Genomic DNA, 18,294 nt, shown 5'->3' with positions numbered 1-18,294 from the left:
TAGGGGGTCTCCACTGATCCACGCACGCTGACCCGCCCGCTCTCCTGCGGACCGGCGTTTCGTATGATCCTCGTTTTCCTGCCGTTTCAAAAGCTCAGCGGGTCGCAAACGCTTGCTATTGATATTCCGCTGAAGAAATTCAAACGTGCTTCAATGTTTGTGGAGCGCCATTCGGAAACATTCGGGCGACGCTAACGACGGCAAAGGTAGTGTCAATTAACGCAATCAAGACTTTTTTTTTTTAAATTTATTTTTTTTTTTAATCAAGACAAATGAAAGTGACGGGAATCAGTCGACCGGGACTTTGGAGTTCATTGAAATGTTTTTCGAATGACTTTTATCGTTGTTATTTTGCGGTTTTGTCTGGAGAAATGTGAAAACGGGTGTTTGATAAATTTTAGATGTTTTTTTTTTTCCCCATCAAGTGCTGAAGAGCAATTTTGTCGGGTGAAGCTTCTTATACTCTTTTTGTTTGATCGATCAGGCAACATATTAACGAGCACCTGTGAGAAGTGAGATCATGATTTTGATTTCATTTTGTATGTTTTTTGCCTTTTGGCCATCTTTGCCCGCTCTTGAGCTGAGGCTAGCTTTGCGCTCTGTGGGAAGCCATTTGAGGAACCGCCACGCCACATTGGACGTGATAGAGGCTTTTTTTTTTTTTTTGGGCGGTTTATCCATTTTTTTGAGCAGTTTATAATTTTTTGGGGCGGTTTATACGCATTTTTTTTTTTGGGGCGGTTTATCCGTTTTTTTTTTTTCGTTTGTTTTTTTGAGCAGTTTATAATTTTTTGGGGCGGTTTATACGCATTTTTTTGGGGGCGGTTTATCCGTTTTTTTTCGTTTGTTTTTTTGAGCAGTTTATAATTTTTTTGGGCGGTTTATACGCATTTTTTTTTTTGGGCGGTTTATAATTTTTTTCTTTTTTTTGTTTTGTTATTTGGGCGGTTATAATTTTTTTTTTGTTTTGTTTTGTTTTGTTTTTTGGGCGGTTTATACGCTTTTAGCCAAAAAAAAAAAAAGATGTTCCGACAGGTGTTCTTTTGTAAGTCAATCCATGTAATTCAGCGAAATGTTTGCGCCTCTCAATAATGTTTTCGCAAGATAGTTTTCTGAGCAGAATGATAACAAAAAAATGTTTGCCTTCTCTTTGTAGATATGTTGGTTGTTTTTGCCTTGTGATGTTTGGGTCTTCGGATTGCCATTGTCTCCATTGTCTCTTGGCTCATTTCGTAGCCGTTGTTTTTTGGGGGGCTTTTCAGTAGCGTGATGAGATAAAAAATATTGCGTCCAAATGGCACGGTGTTGTCATCTGCGATTTCAGGACAAAACAAACAACCTCTCATCTCATCTCATCTCATCGGGGTGCAATGTCGAGCGATCCGATGCCAGCCGAGTGACAAAGATGGCCGGTTTTCATTCAGGCCTCGCATAGCTAAAGGACAGGACTGTGAGCTTCTTAAAAATGAGCAAAATTGACTCCGCTGTTTGGCGAATCTGAAGTTAGCCACAACATGTATAAAAGATTAACTTTTTTTTTTTTTTTTTTTTTTTCAAGGCAACTTGTCGAGAAAAATCTGCCACCTGATCGCAAAAAAAAAGAAAAAAACGCCTTTGTTCACCCGGTAAAAAAAAAAAAAAAGTGAAATACAATGAATTCGGTTTACTTGCCCGATTAGATTATTTTTATTTAAAAAAAAAAAAATAATTAACAATGATAGCAATATGCCACGGCAAATACATTCTTGTTGTAATCAAATGAACCTGCCGCTTCAGATTGTTGGCTTCTGTTCATTTATTTATTTATTTATTTTAAACAGCATTGCTGTGATGTGCAAATCATGAGCACATAAGACAATTAAATACGACGTGAATGACGACGTGAAGTATCCTTGCTATCGCTTAAGTGATGAGTAACACGCATGCAATATGCAGCAAGTGAAAAGATTTCACCCACGCCTCGAGCTTTTGTCACACAGGTATTAAGATAAAGACCTGCGTGAGCACCGCATGGACTTGGTGCGTTTTAGTGTTTTCTTTTTTTTTTTTTAATTATTCTTATTATTCTATATTATTTTAATGGAATGGAAGAAACAACAGCTTCTGTGCTGGTTGCAAGCCAAGCCAAACTTGACCTCAGACGTTATCATGCCCATTTGAATTAAACATTCGCAGCTAATCGTGCAACCCGTTGCCGCAAGAAAGAGAACAAGACAAATCAGGCGTCGTCATCTGTGTCCTGAGGGAGGGGAGTGAAGAACAGGTGCCAGCTTGAAGTGGCGTCACATGTCACTCGCGCGCTCGGAGGATGACCGACTCCCACTTATTCTCGTAAAAAGCACTCGTGACATTTGCCTGTGAGATGCCGGTGGTGACACCAGAGGAGTCCGCCGGGGAAGTCATGCGGGGACACGTCGTCATCCTGATGCTTCACCCCCCCCCCCCCCCCCCCCCTGTTGTCTTACACTATTTTTTTATTTCATTTTTTTTAACCCTTCACTGGTTCTCGCCATGTCATTCACTCACTCGCGGCTGACAATGAGGCGCTCTAATGCGGTCTCGCCAGCGTGAAGCACCGGCTGTCAAGTCAGAATTTCAAAAAAAAAAAATTTTTCTAAAGTTCAACCCTTCTTCCTCCACTACCTTCTCTCTGTGTTATGCGTGCACTCGTGGTCGACAATGAGGCGCTCTAAAGCGGCCACGCCAGCGTGAAGCACCATGCTCACTTACTGGCTGTCAAGTCAGACTTAAAAAAATAAATAAATAAAATAAATGGCGCCCTTCTAGCTCTTATGCCTTCTCTCTGTGTTGTGCGAGTACTCGTGGTTGACAATGAGGCGCTCTAAAGTGGCTCCAACAGCAGACTATCCAAAGGAAGTTTTTTTTCGGAGGGAAGTGCATCAGCCTGTTTTAGCAATGCAAAAATGGTGAAAACAGATTTGACACAGCTCTCGGTTTTTGCACAATTCTCTTAAAACGTGTGTAATATATTTAAGGAACAAATGTCAAAATTAAATTAATCTTTAAATTAAAAGCATTTTTGGATTTTAAAAAAAAATAAAAGCTGATCGGAAACCACATTGTGAGACGTAGACCCAAATTGGAAAAAAATAAATAAAATCTTTTTTCTTAACAAACTTGTCATTTTTTCAGTTTTCCACTCAAAGGATGTCTTGAATAATGATTTCTCCTCAAAATATGCGCCATGCAGTCATCAAACAGCATCGAGTGGGAGTCTTCTGAGAGCTTTCCTTGGAAGAAACGAGGACGTTGTCATTTTTTCAAAGCTTTTCAATCGCGCGAACGTGATTAAGACGACAAAGGCGGGAACAAGCTCGACGTGATTTTTTATTTTATTTCAATTTTATTGGCATCGACTATATGACTGGCCTCTCAGATCTCGGCTCGTCAAGGTAGCGATTTGCCGCAGTTGGACAAACGTCTCGCTGAAATTGCCTGTGCGCGTTTGATCACCATTTAAATGACGACATGTCATCTCGGCGCTATTGATTCCGATTTAGAACAACCGAAAGGAAGGAAGTCATCATGTGTGCTTCAAAGCGGAAACTCGGCCAGTACGCGATTGAGCCACGTGGTCTGGCTTTGATTGACAACATTGATGAGTCGCATATGTAATATTAACGTTTTCATATATTATTCGGATTAATCTCGTTCACGCCGAGGCAGAGTCGTTCATTTTTTTATGACATAATCGTGTACAAAGTCATCTGTAGCGCTACCTGTTTTTTTGCACAAATGCTTTTGCACGTACTTTCGAACGTTTTTTTAAGCAAGGCGTATGTTCACGGAAAGCTTTTCTAACCCGACTGAGGGGCGAAGGTCGGAAAAAAAAATGCATGTTCACGTCAGGGTTCGTTCAAGGTCGAAAATGTTCGCCAAATGGCCTGTACTTTTCTTGCGACAAAAAAAAAAAAAAAATCCCAAAAACTGTTGCCGAACGTTTCGTGAACATTTGCGACATTGGACAAACGCCGACGTGAACGCAACGTTCGCTGTCTTCGAAAACACTCGCTTACTGAGATAGGAACTCAAGCCTTCTTTTGTTTTGTTTTTTCCTTTTCATTTTTGTTCTTCTTCAATTATGTCAACATTTTTTCTTCTACGTCTACTTCTTCTTTTTCTACTTCTTCTTCTTTCTCCTTGAAACGCTACTGCCTCTAGTGGTCCAAATAAGTCAATGCATGTTTAGCTCAATACAAATAAATTAATTTACTCTGCATTTTTTTTTTTTTTTTTTTGAACGAACAATATTCATGAGCACAGAGTTTCTTAGACTACGCGCAGCACTGCGGAATAGAGGTTAGCATGTCATTTGAAACTCTGCCGTTGTCACCCGCACAAAGCTCGACATCAGCCACCGTCGGCCCGCGTGCACGGCGCTCACTGCCATTTAAAGCTCTTGTATTTATTTCTATGCACGTCATTCCCAATGTCACGGCTGTGAGCCGGATGATCCTCACACGATCTATTCATTTATTTATTTATTTTTTTCAGTCTCATCCATATTTGTTAATGAGAATTCTACATTACAGACTCCGGAGGGCGCCGATGAAATAGTTGTTTGGCCTCGGAGGGGTAAACGGGCCACAAAGAGGCTGAGCGCTGACGCCGTGTGAAAATGCTGTGTGAATTTCTGATGCTGTTTTACGCTTGTGTCACAGTGCAAGTGCTGCGGCGCTCTAATGAGTGGATTTATTTTGGCGCATCAGGACCGTGGCACACAAGCCCCCCCCCCCCCCAGAAAAAAAGAAAAAGGACGTTCTTTGAAGTCGCCTCGATTCTCTCCAGTGGTCGCTTACGACAGACTTCGCACTCGTTCTGGGTGATTGCCTTCGCATGGCGTTGTCCTGCGATGCCCCCAGCTTGGAGTGAGGGGGTTTCGGGAAGGGGAGGGCTGAGCAAACAAGGGGAGGGGGGGGGGTGCGGACATCACTGCAAATTCATATAATAGCTTTAAGATCTATTTGATCCAGGCTGATAATACTGAGAATGCACTCTGTGTCATTGCCATGGCAACCGGAGATCACCTAGTTCAGTGATTTCCACCCAGCGAGCAGTGGAAGAGGGAGAAATTAATTTGCTACAAATAGTTTGTCTATCTTTGCCATCGACATTTTGTGACACAACAATTAAATGGCACTTTATAAACTCACACATAAACTTTATCCTCCGCAAATAATGACGAATAATACTGCAGCCTATGATTTATCCTGCCCCCTTGTGGCCAAGGCGTGAACACCAGATGGAGCGGCGCGATTGAATTGGCGGTAGAAACGATATCTAAGAAAACAGCAGAACAGCGACAGTCTCGTGTTAAATCGAAAGCTAAAGAATACGTTTGAAATGAGTCGTGTCCAGTCGAGAGTTCAGCATGTTTTTTTTTTTTTTTCTTCGTTTTTTTTTTTTTTTTTAATAAATGCTCATTAAGGGTTCGGACACACTGAACTTTTATGTTTATATTACTTTTTGCTGGCCCAAAAAATAACAATTGACACCTGTCGGGTAATTTAATTATCCCCAAATGACTGACTGAAGCCATTTTAAAAGAATCATTTAAACAAACAATCAGACATTTAGCTTTTTAAGGACCTCGTTTTCTCCGCAACGCTCTCCATCATTCCAGCCAAGTGATGCCGCTTAGGTAAAAAGTCCTTTTGAAGTTTTGACACGTTCCAAATGCGTTGAGAAGGGACTTAATTACGTCTGTCAAGTGCAGGGCTATTTCGGGCCTTTCCGTGGCTCTCTTTAGCATTCCCGCTTTGTATTGTTGACGCTCCCTGGCAGCTATTAAAGGGCTCTTCTGGGCAAAGTCAAGGCCGAGCAGTTAAAAAAAAAAAGGGGGGGGGGAGTGAGGTCAAGAGTGGTGGGCGGCCATTATTTATTTATATATATATATATATATATATATATATATAAATATATATAGATATATAAATATATATATATATATAAATAAATAAATATAAATAAATAAAAATTGCATAAAATAAAATAAAAGGCTTCAAACATGACAAAGCGGAGGCCGGTCATATCAGATCAATATATCCAGAGCCACACACACATCTGTTCTCGTTCCACAATACAACACCTGCATCTGTGATCTCCCCAGACCATTTCGGAGTTGGAGGCCCAGTTGTCGTGTTTGCGCGAGGAGCTCCAGGTGGCCCGCGGCCAGCACAAGCAACAGCTGGCCGAGATGGCGGCGCTCCAGGAGGAGGAAACGCAAAAGGTTTACCTGGACAAAGAAACGCTCCGCTCCGACATGGAACGCGTCCTGCGTGACGTGAAGAGAAGCCACCAGCAGGAGAAGGAAACGGCTGACGAAAAGGTAAAAACCGGCTTGGCAATATTGAAAAATACTCAAGTTTGTAATATATAATATATAAACTCAAGAACGGACGCATTCACAGTCACTTGTGAAACATAAGACACGATTTCCGTGAATTGCTGGAGAGGTCAGACGTGGAGCGGAGACGCCAGTTTTTCGCCTTGATGCCTAATGCAGCTGTGCATTTTTGCTTTCTTACTCAATGCTCGTGAACTTCAAACGTGAGGAGGAGCCTTTTCCTTTGTAGCGTGCACTACCGCGAGTGGAACGGCCGGGAAATTGGCCGTAATCTCGTGCTGCCCGAGCAGGAAGCGACCTTAAGGTGGGGTTGGCCGGACGTTAATTGCGCCCCCCCCCCCCCGCCCCGATTGGACCCATCAAAGCCGTTTTTCATTAGACACCATCCATGTGCGGCGTTAACTCACAAGCTGGTGGAGTTGCGGGCTTCTTGAAAAAGAAGAACAAAAATCAGCAAGCGTCTTTTACCCACGATCCCCCCCCCCTCCCTCGCCTCCTTCCCTCACTTTCTAATCCGTCTCCAAGTTTGACTCGGTAGCGGCGAGGGAAAACTTGCTACTTTGTTGCACCCTGTTTTGGCTCCCACATGGGACTGAAGTCAGCCAGGCCTCAGATCTATATTGACTGCATGGCCCTTTTTGGTAAGCTTAAAATGTCTCATTCTTTTTGATGCACACCAAAAAACGCTGTCCTCGGCAGTCCACGCCGCTCTTCTCTTGCAAGCACAGCCTGTGCAGGCCAGTTTTTTTTTTTTTTTTTCAAACACATCTCCCAGATCCAGGAAAAAAAGGCCAGAGAAATCCATTAAATCCATGAATGGATTCTCATCAAAGACGTTTAAAAGAAGGGGGTGGGGGGGGCAGAGGTGGGGGTGTTTTGGGAGTAAAATAATGAGAAACAGAATATCAGAGAAGATAAGAAAAAGCTAGTTCTCTGCTTTTGAGTTGAGCGGGAGAAATACGGAGGGATGGTAGAGGAGAAGGTGTGTATGGAGGAGCTTTTTAGGTATTGCCATTGAACTTTATCTTTGCAGGTGTGTGTGTGTGGGGGTGTGTGTGTGTGTGTGTCCTCCAATCTCCGCGCTCCATTGACAGGCCTGTGAAGCCACCTCGGTGCCTGATAAAGACGCCTCATCTCTGGGATACAGTAAAGCTACGACTCCCCCCCCCCCCGTCTCTCACCCACACCACCTTCCTTATCTAACTTTTCTTTTTCTCTTATGCACACCAACCCGTGGCTGTTGCTGTAAGCCCCGCCCCCCCCCCTCTCCGCTCCACGCACACACATATTTCTCTCCTGTCACCAAGTAGAGTATAACTTCTATATGCTAGAATGAGTCAGTCTGACAAAATTGGACAGAAATACCGTCATTTCGTTTTACAGCAACACTGAACCATATTTATAATTTCATATGTACCTGTAGATCAGGGGTGGGCAAACTTTTTGATTGGCGGGCCACAATGGGTTCTAAAAATTTGACTGAGGGGGCCGGACCAGGAGCAGATGGATGGAGTGTTTTGGTAACCTCACCTCATCGGAGAAAAAAAAAAAAATTTAATTTTAAATGAAAGTGAATAAAAGTATTCCAACAATGTATATGTCTTTGACAGTATTTAGAAAATAAAACATGAACAAGGTTTACTCATTTAATTTTTTTCAAATTCGGCGGGCCGGATTAAAACGTTTAACGGGCCGCATGTGGCCCCCGGGCCGTAGTTTGCCCACACCTACTGTAGATGAAATAGCAAATCGTGTGGTAAAAAAAAAATAAAGCGGCGGTTAAATTAATGCGAGCGAGTCCCGTTTTTCAATGTATATATTTTTATTCTCGCCCACTCCATCTTTTTATGGATTAAAAAAGGTGATGCGATGCGACATGTATATGAGCAGCCTCAGAACGCTTTGCAGGTATCGCGTGGCCAACTGTCATTTTTTTTTTTTTTGGGTGGGGAGCGACGACTCAGAATCGGAATCATGTGCCTTGGATGCAAAATATGACCGTGAACTCCTTTTACAACCCCCGCCGACCCCGTCACCGCCCCCCCCCTCCTCCCGTCACTGCTGACTTACCGGGTCGGTCCTCTGCCATTCCAAGATACACCAAATCACATTACACCCTCGGTCATGGATTAAGATGAGAAACACGGGCCAAAGGATGATCAAAGAGGGCCCACATTCACCTCGCGCTGACAAACCAACTTAAAAGACAAAAGAGCGGAGAAAAAGGATCCAATTTTGGGAGAGAACCAGCTCAAGTTTGAGGATGTGGGCGGATTAATCGCGGTTAACCGCTGACGTGCTTTGATGTGTCTGAACTTTGACCGCCGTGATATTCATACGGCATTGTTTCAAAGAGAAAGAGATGTTCTCCGTTGTTATTTTCGACGCCGGCATTAGTGTTTGTTGACGTGAGCGCGCGCAAATCGGAGCTCCGCGCCGCGGCATCGGGCCCGGTGGCGGTGAGGGAGTGACTCACCCGGCAGATGAAAGAGTCAAAGTAAAGGCTCTGCCATCCCTCCCCGAAAAAAAAAAAAAAAAAATCATCACACGACTTTGGTTGCTCACTTTTTTTTTTTTTTTTTTTTTTGAAGTCCTCCAAAAGGAGGGAGGCAAACGACACACTTTCTCAATCGCATTAAAACATGGCGTCAGGCCGCTTCCATCTGCAGATTACACTTTGGTTTGAAGTGGAGTTCTAAATGGGACACCGGGATGCCGGGCCCTCCATTTCTCACTTCCTCATTCAGCGTCTTTGCATCTTCTCATCAGGCGGACTTGGTGATCAAAGCGGGTAAGCAGGCGTAAATGAGGGGAAGTGAGGTCTACCTACGTCGGGAAACGGAATGTTGACCCAGTTCAAGACGAGTTTAATGACCAATCGGAGCGAGTTGCTCGCCGTGATCAACCTTTTCATCGGGGGTGGGGGGAGCGGACTTGATCTCTTGGCTGCAAGTGACTGTTCAAAACGGACTCGTCACCTCTCGATCAGTCAGATTCAACCCGATTTTCTCGCAGTCAACTAGCAATGGATGATCCTGACAAATTAGCGCCATTGTTCAACCCTAAAAGCGTTTTTTTCGTCTTAGGCATCTGTCTCAGATAAAGTATCGCCTTTCTCAACAACTCTTTGAAGCAGTAATTTGTGCCTTCGTCACGTCTCGGCACTTTATTTTGGAGTCAGCCAATCCTCCATCAAGCGTCTCCAGTTGGGCCGAAATACTGCCGCTTGCCTCTTGAGTTGTACTCGTAAAAGGGAGCACTCTACATTTTCGAGTTCTTTTTAAGATTTGATTACTTGTTTTCAAATCTTGTGCCCCACCTTACTTCTCTGAGCTACGTTGCTGCCCCCCGTACCTCTCAGGTCTTCAGACCAAACGCTATTAGAGGTATGGAGGACTTCATGGAGGCTCAGAGGGGATTGAGATGATACATTCTTTACTTTTTGCGCCGTGTGACTCAACTTTCCACTTCATTTTGTCTGAAATGGCAAAACGGTGGAGGGAAAAATCAAATCATCAGAGCACTATGGGAACTTGTGTCCAATATGGGATGTCGTGGCTCCTTTTGGAACGATACATGGAGGCTGCTCCTCTACTGAAGTTCTGTCTCCAAAACCCAACGCAAGTTGCGCTGACTGGTGGTATTCAAAGATGTGATCGTTAGCATCGAATTCTTCCGGTATGATGTTGATCTTGCCGTCGGTGTTCGTGTCTACGTGTACGCACTGCGTCCGTGGCGTGTAGCGCTGACGCAGTCGGGGATGACGAGAACGTCAACTGACAGGCAGCGATGGCTGTAAAAGGTCTCTTGTCATTCCGGCAGAAGCTCCCTCGCTCGCAAATGGTTCCGCGGGCGACGCAGCGAGACGGCGATGATTACAGACAAACGAGCAAATACCATCCCCCCCAGCTCTCCCGCACTGCCACATTGAACTCTTTGACGAGAGACGTCGTCGTTTCGAACGCCGCTGTCACTGGAACTGAAGGCTACATAGAATTCATTTTCCGCGCGAGCCCAACAAATCAGCGTTAACAGGCGGCTAATTTGCTGCCTACGCCCCTTTGGCCTCGAGCTGATTACCTGAGGACCACCCCTCACGTGTCCTCGCCTGGCGTCCGCTGACTTCATCCTCTTGTCAGCCTTTCATATTCCTCACCAAGTTCAGCTGTAGGACAATGCTGAAAACCGCAAGTGCTCCTCAGCAATGCAAGATGATTGGAAACATGTCGGAGGAGGGGCCAAGGGAAGAAAAAAAAATGCCATATGGATGCAATATCCTGTGCGGGGTTGCAGACTGCGCTCGACAGATCTTGAAAATTCTTTCCCACTGACTTGAAAAGGCCCGAAGTATTTATGGTGCGATGGCGGCGTTAAGACGTATTCACGCGTGGGGTTTCTTCCTCCTTCGGTGGTAAAAATCTGCAGTGACGGAGCTCGCACCTTGGGCAAATTTCCCGCCCAGATCAGATTAGTTGTGGCCTTGAAACATGATTTTAGTCGATTGTCTGGATCAGGGGTCGCTAACCTTTTTTGGAAGCAAAAGCTACAAAGTACTTTTTGGGCGTACGCACTTCTAAAATAATAAATTGGGTCCAATTATCTTCTCATTCATGACAAGACTGATCGTGTTCATGAATTCTCTCAATCGTTAACCGATAATTATCAATCGGCGACAATCGTTTCACATCTCTGCTACTATTGTCATTTTCAAAGGAGCACCCCCTAGAAAATCACTATGTCCAATCACTGGTGAGCTATTTCTAGAACAGTTCCGCGGGCTTTTCGTGGTTGTCGAGAGTGTGTGTGTGTGTGTGTGTGTGTGTTGGGCCTGCTTCCCATCGCCGATTATTAATTAGGTTTTGGTGAGCGCCGCATGGCCGGCTTTCAGATCCGCACTCTCATCTTCCGAGTGTCTTCAAAGCGGATGACGAGGCGATTGAAGAGCCCAACGCAGCCTCCAAGCGCCTTCAGTGCAACGAAAACGCCTTCGGCGAGGCACAGGTAGCCGCTTTGAAGGCATGCACGGACGCGTACGGTCCAAATGGTTTGGCTTTCAATTTAGCACTGGATCCAGCTCCCTCTCCACGAGGTTGTTTTCCTTGCATGTTACATTCTGTTATCCGTCTTTATCGGTTGCCGTCCGCACACTGGGCTCGTGCTGTACTTGTATAATGCATGATGTTGTGTAATTCTTCCTGCAAAATTCCCTCGAGTGGCTCTCAGTAAAGAGAATTTGTTAGTAGTGAGCACTGTTGGGTTTTTTTTTGGGTTACCGGTGTTGGGCAAGGTACGTCCAAAAATGTAATACCTTATGAATATTACTAGTATACAGTTTCTTACCATTACTCATTACAATTTGACTGGAAATTCTGACGTTTGAGATTGAGCTTACATTTCTGCTGCCTGTTTTGCGCCTGACAACAAAATGACCAAAAAATGTCAAAATGGAGGCTTGTTGTCCCGTTGGAAGGTGAACCTTTATTTCGGTCAGGGGTGTCAAATTGATTTTTGTGAGAAAAAAAAATATGCTAGAAACAGGAAGTTGACGCGCATGATTTGCCCTTCACGGGCCACATAAAATGAGGTCGCGGGCCAGATCTGGCCCCCGGGCCTCGAGTTTGACACCCGTGCTTTAGGTCCTGAGCACTCTGGAGCCAGTTTTCGTCGCTGCATTCATCTTTCCTTCAATGCTGACTAGTTTCCCAGTTCCTACCACGGAAACTCACGATGAGTTCCATCTTTGTCTCGTCAGACCAAAGGATTTTCCTCCTCATGGTCTGAGAGTCCTTCAGGTGCCTTTTGGCAAACAGTCCGACGGCCGAGTGCCACTCTACCTAAACCGGCCTGATTGATGGACCGCTGCGGAGATGGTTGTCCGTTTGTACGTGTGATTCCTCATTTTTTTTTCTTTTCAGTAGTGTTTTCGCGGTGTTGTGTGTCGAATTTTGAGGGGGGAGAAAAAATGAATGTGTTCAATTGTGGTATGAGGCTGTAACATAAGAAAACGTGGAAAAAGTGAAAACGCTGCGAATACTTTCCGAATGCACTCTATTTCAAAATTGTCTCCACATCTCGCACCACACGAGGACAGTCTTGACCGCACAGGAAGGACGAAGGAGCAGTGAGTAGAGCAATCCATGTCGGTTCGGTGAACGGAATCAGCCTGGTTTTTAATTTTAAAATCCTCGCGGGAACTTCTTTAGAACAGGTATAATGTTCAGACGAACTGTCAACAAAGCGATTAAGAGACAATATGAAAATGAAAAAAATAAAAAAAAAGAACATCTAATAATAGCTGCTGCAGTGTCAAAGACAACAAACGTGTCAACCGCAAGACGCTTTCATGAAGCCCCTCCCCCTTCCAAGCCCCCCCCCTCTCCTATACGCCTCCGTCTCTCCTTCTTTGTCCGCCCCTCTCTCATCAGCTCCAACGGGGCCCCCCCCCCCCAAGGGACGAACGCCGCCACTCCGAGTCCTGCCACAGGAAGACAGGCGGGCCCGTATCCTTGGTGATGGCTCTGTGTTACCGTGGTGACAGGTGTGTCCGCTGCGTGTTTGTCAGGAAGTGTTTGGAGTCCAAAGGTTGGCTTTGTTGATTTTAGCCGGCGGTGCGTTTAATGACATACGCGACGTTTCTAAAGGGAGGTGTCAGTCTGTCGCCGGCTGTCAGGGCAAGAGGATCAAGTTGGGAAGGAAGCGGGGAAATAGATCTGTGTTGAGATCTAAACACTGGAAGGCCGAAGTTGGTTGTTTAGCAGTGAGGCCGTTTGTGACGTAGCGAGTTGGCACGACCGCAACGACCGCCGCAGTGTTGGGGGTCAACTGAATAGACCAAAGGTTCAAATCCGGTGGGTTGGTTTGGTGTCAGATGCTGAGGTGTTGATTGCAGCGACACGTTTCCTCCCTCCTGAAAAATCATTCCTTCCATTCTAGACTCAAAAAATGTGATTGGTTGTTTGTCCGTATGCGATTAGCTGGTGACCATTCCCGGGTTTGTCATCTGCGATGGGCTCCATGTCTTGAAACCCAACCAAGTGCCTTTTGGATGTTTTGGATGTTTTTTTTTTTTTTTAATTACACTTTAACTTGAACTTTTGGAGTCAGTCAGTCCTCCATCAAGCATTTCCAGTTGGTCCAAAACGCTGCTGCTCGCTTCCTTGACTGGAGCTCGTAGCAGGGAGCATGTAATTCCAATTCCGTCACTGGCTCGCTCTTTATTTTAGAGTTTATTTTAAGATTCTTTCATTTGTCTTTAAATCGTGAAATGATCTGGCCCCACCTTAGCTCTCTAAATTGATTTAAGATGGTTTTAGAATCAAGTTAATCGTGAGAACATTCAGCATGATGCAATTTCGAATGGCGTGTCCGCTGTTTGTGTTCTTCCCAAGTGGCTCATCACGCAGACAGAATTACCGTACTCGTTATGAACCTCCTCCACCTGGCAAATGAGCCGCCATCGCAACTCATTATCTCCCTCCACTTCACTGCTCCTTCTCTTCCGAAAGTGTGGCGGCGCTGCAAGCTGACGGCGTCTTCCACTCTCGCAATCTTCGCCTCCCGGCCGGCCGGTTTCCCATTAGCAAAACAACAGAAAACAAAGAGGGGAGCGGCGTTCCATGAACTCCTGACAACAGCCTCCGTTTGTCTTCACTTGAATGTTGTCTCCCCCCCCTTTGGGTTGATCGTCTGTTTGTTCCCCGTAGCTAATTGGCAGCTTGGTTTTAATCCCCCCCCCCCACACACACACACCCCCCTCCTCAACCTTGTTGTTAAGTGATGCATTGTTGGCTTGAGATCAAATAGAAATGACGTCCAATGTGCAGCATGCACAGTCACTACCACGTGGCCCGGTGCCAAGAAGCTGCAGGCCTCTTCTATCGGGAGGGGGCGGGGCACACAAGGTCGCAACCATTGTATGGATGGTGTGTGTCCTTTTTTTTAATTTTTTTATTTTTTTTATCATACTTAAATGTTATGGATCATTCTTAATATCTCACATAGAGAGCTTCAGCATGCCATCTACCCTTTTTGAGCAGGTGTGGGCAAACTACGGCCCGGGGGCCACATGTGGCCCGTTGAACGTTTAAATCCGGCCCGCCGAATTTAAAAAAAATTAAATGAATAAACCTTGTTAATTTTTTGTTTTCTTAATTCTGTGATTTTTCAAAGACATATATAAATATATATATATATATAAAGTTTGCCCTCGAAATGATAAAATGCAATTACTATCTGAAAAATTGTTCAAGTAAAAAAATCTGGACCTTTGTTGTCCCAGGGTGAAAAAAAAAAGAATTGTTATTTTGGCGTTTCGTGCATGAACTTTCCTTTTAATGTCATTCCGCAGAATTCACTGTTCCTTTTTTCACCGCAAGCCAACCAGGTCCTGAAGTAGTCAAGCAGCCCCACATCCTCACATGTTCCTTTCATCCTCTGCTGTGTTTTGAATTCAACTCGTCTCATCAGTCCGCAGAGTGATCCCTCGGGGATCATCAAGATGTGTTTTTGTTTGTCAAATGCGAGAGGGAATCTTTGTGTTAGTTTTTGTTCGATGTGGTTTTCGCCCCGGAGTGCATTCCATTTTCTTCCCATTGTCTTTATGCTTGAGTCATCAACACGGATTTTGATTGAGGCAAGGGAGGCCTGCAGTTCTTCGGATGTTCCTTTGTGATTTCCGAAATGAGTCGTCGTCGTATTTTTTGGTTCCAGGAAAGGTTGACTACATTTCCCACTTATATTTATTTGTGCGTAATGGAATTTACCGTGGTTTGCTGCATGGATCCCAAAGCCTCCGCAATTGTAAACCTTTCCGGACGGATGCATTCCAATCATTTTTCCTTATCTGTTTTGGATGTTGGGATGATGATAATGTAGCTGACATCATTTTGTCTGACACGTACTATTTAATTGATTTTTGATTCGTCCAATCTGTCTGTATCAGGGCAGGTTGCTCGCAGTAAAACTCAGCTTTCAAAAAACGGGTTAATCACGGTTAATTCACGATTTATTTATTTTTTTCGTATTGACACAAATTGTTTGGATTTTATTCCCCTCGACTCATTCACTGCCATTGACGTGTATCGAAGTCAAACAGTACTTTCATTTTACCTGTGCTGACAATGAGTTAATAAATGAAATTATCATTTAGAAATGAATTTTTGTATTTTACTCGTGAGAGATGGAAATTGGATTTATGATTGAAAATGTGAGGCGCTGTCAGTTGCTTACAATTGTCCCCCTCTCTCTCTCTCTCTCTACAGACCAACAGCCGGTTGAAGCACATTGAAAAGGAGTACAGTCAGACGCTTGCTCGCTCCGCACAGGTAATCACGTTGACACAAAACAGCATTTGAAAAGTGCTTGTAAAAACCGTCCATCTCACGTCCTTATTTTTTATTTGACTCGCTTGCTGACTTGGGGTGAGAGGCGGTGAACACCTTGCGCTGGTCGCCAGCCGATCACAGACAAACAAGCATTCACACTCGCAATATTTGGAAGAGCACCAATAGCAAATAATGAAATTGGAAGTGATGGAATTGGAAGTGTTAGTGGAAATGGCAATCCATTGGTCGTCTCATTTTGGAGACGCCAGCGGCCACATTACTGGAAAGAGGCCGGCATTAATTGTGACTGCACTGAAATGACCTAGATGCCAGGAAATGCGGAGTTTTGTTTCAGGCGATTTGGCATGACTCCTTCTTGTGACTGGCAATGAAGTTGATATTCTTATGTTGCGATCATCTCAGTTTCTGGCCAATGTTTAAAATATTCTCACACTCCTCTTGAGTGTGATTTGTTTATCACAAAAAAAAAAATGTTGTTGTGGAAACGCTGACCCGCCGGGAAGTGGGTGTTTTTGTCCAAACAACCGCATATGTGTTTGATTAATGGCGACTATTTGTCCCAGGCTCGGGAAGCGGCGTTTTACGAAGGTAAACGCCGAACGTGTTTGCGGCGCTCCTCGGTGGGGGGGGCAGCCTAGTCAAATGTAAACAAGAGACCTTTGAACCACAAAGGCTGCCCCCCGGTTATTAACCGCTCCTTGTCTGACAGGGGGCATCGCTCCCGTGCGCCGCCGCATGCTTAATAGCCCAATTAAAAACATACCACGGCCATACATTATCCCGCGGGAGCTCCGTTAAGGGCACGTTTACGCTAGCGCGCACACCCACGGCCAATCGCGCGGTACCACTCGACTTTTTGTCTCGCATCGGCAAGCGGGCGCTAATTAGTGGCTCTCCTGCGCTGCATCGCGCTGCTAGTGGGTGACCTGTGAACCGCGGTTCTCCTCGGCTTTTTCTTAATGATGAGGCTCCGACGGGTCGTCGCTGCGATACTGGTGGGAGATCATTACTTTTATCCCTGACCGCGGGAAGGAGGAGGGGATTGGCCACGGGAGGCGCACGGCAACTGAGGAGCGTACGAGTCGCTAGCGCGCTCTCGTAGAACGAGGTTAAAGTTCAGGTTGAGTATGCAAATAGGACTCGTTAATTTCTTGAAGCGATGCGAATGTTGCTCGCATGCGACCTCGCAGGCACGAAGAAACAAATTAGGCTTTATTACTCCACTTGTTGCGTTTGCTCCCTTTCCGCTTTCAATGGGAAGTACTTGACAAACATTTAAGGGACGGGCCGTCTTTGGTCTTTTTGCTCCTCCTGGTTTTATGACCTTACGACCTTTTCTGTGATTTGAGCTTTTTTTATTTATTTATTTTTTTTTTTTAGGCTGTGGTTTTTTTTTTTTAGCCTTTCACCCTCACACAAACTTTATTTAACAAAAAATAAAACAAGAATAATGGTAAATTATTTGTAAATTAAATGTGTAAAATAAATCATATTGTGCAGCACATTACATACTTTTCTCTCCATTTTTGTTACTTTGACTTTTTTCTGGTTCGTAATTGGCTCGATTTCAATTTGGGTTCTTATAGTTGCGGTTTACCTTGACAGCCCGAGAAAGCTCAAGTTTATATCGACATGGATTTTTTTTCACAACATTGAGATGGATGAATGGATAATCTGGGCAAAGGAGAGGTGCTTACCTTGCGAAAAAAAAATCTTTCTGAAAATCGGAACAAAAACACAAGTTTAGTAGATTATCTGAGTTATAATAAAAAAAAAAATTAAAAAAGCTTTCACTAAGAAGACATCTGCCTTTCGAAGCTACCCCAGAGCTGAAAGGAATCCATATTGCAAAGTAATTATTACATCTCAAAGTGATGTATTACCATAATAATGTGCCATTTGGAGGGCTCATGTGGTGATCCCTTTGACAAAAAAAAAAAAACCTAATCACCCTCCATTTTTTTTTTTTTTGCCGCTCTCCCACACACTGCAAATTCCAGCAGGGCTGATCCTCCCTCCCGAGTTTGCACACAGTAAACAATTATCTGTCTGGCCCAAAGCGAGGAGCAGCAGCAGCACCAGTACGGCATCCCCTCCCAATCTTCTCCATACCTCCTCCGTCTGCTTGGCTTTGCTCTCTCTCATCTTGCCTTTCCCTGACGGTGGCTTAAATAGAATGTTAATTTTTGACTGGGAGATTTTTTTGAAAGCCAAGGCCGTCCCTTTTCATCTTGGCGCGCACCGCAAGTTCACCAACACAAAGTGGCTCAGCGCTTCAAAAAGGAAGTTGTGTTTTTCCCCCTTTCTCATCCATTTTTTCCCTTCCTTCTCCTTCCTTTTTTTTTTTTTTTATTCCGCTGTGGGAAAGCCATGATTGAAGGTGGCCATTCATCTAAATCCACTGCACATGCGGAATGTATTTTCGTTTTGTACTTAGATTAAGACGCATTTTGCTCGAGAAGGGTTCGACGTTGCTCACAAAATGGGGGCTGCGATATTGTCACTGAACTCGCCCCTTGTGATAATTCCCAATTGGATATCGTAAGCCCCGCCCCCTTCTTTTTTTTTTCTCTTGGCTCGTGA

General features: G+C 44.5%; 1 protein-coding gene across 1 annotated transcript in view; it reads left to right on the top strand.

Annotated features, from left to right (window-relative positions):
• Positions 1-18,294, top strand: part of cep112 (centrosomal protein 112) — an 88,586-nt gene that overhangs the window by 41,300 nt on the left and 28,992 nt on the right. Inside the window, exons 21-22 of the mRNA XM_088316460.1 lie at positions 6,131-6,349; positions 15,628-15,690. Coding sequence (XP_088172586.1) covers positions 6,131-6,349; positions 15,628-15,690 — 282 coding nt within the window. The remainder of the gene's footprint in view (positions 1-6,130; positions 6,350-15,627; positions 15,691-18,294) is intronic.

The sequence above is a fragment of the Idiotropiscis lumnitzeri genome, chromosome 15, assembly GCF_059441095.1.
Source record: "Idiotropiscis lumnitzeri isolate Australia: NSW breed Sydney's pygmy pipehorse chromosome 15, RoL_Ilum_1.0, whole genome shotgun sequence".
Classification (NCBI taxonomy): domain Eukaryota; kingdom Metazoa; phylum Chordata; class Actinopteri; order Syngnathiformes; family Syngnathidae; genus Idiotropiscis; species Idiotropiscis lumnitzeri.
Note: the sequence above shows the minus strand (reverse complement) of the source record. Positions and strands in the feature narration are given on the sequence as shown.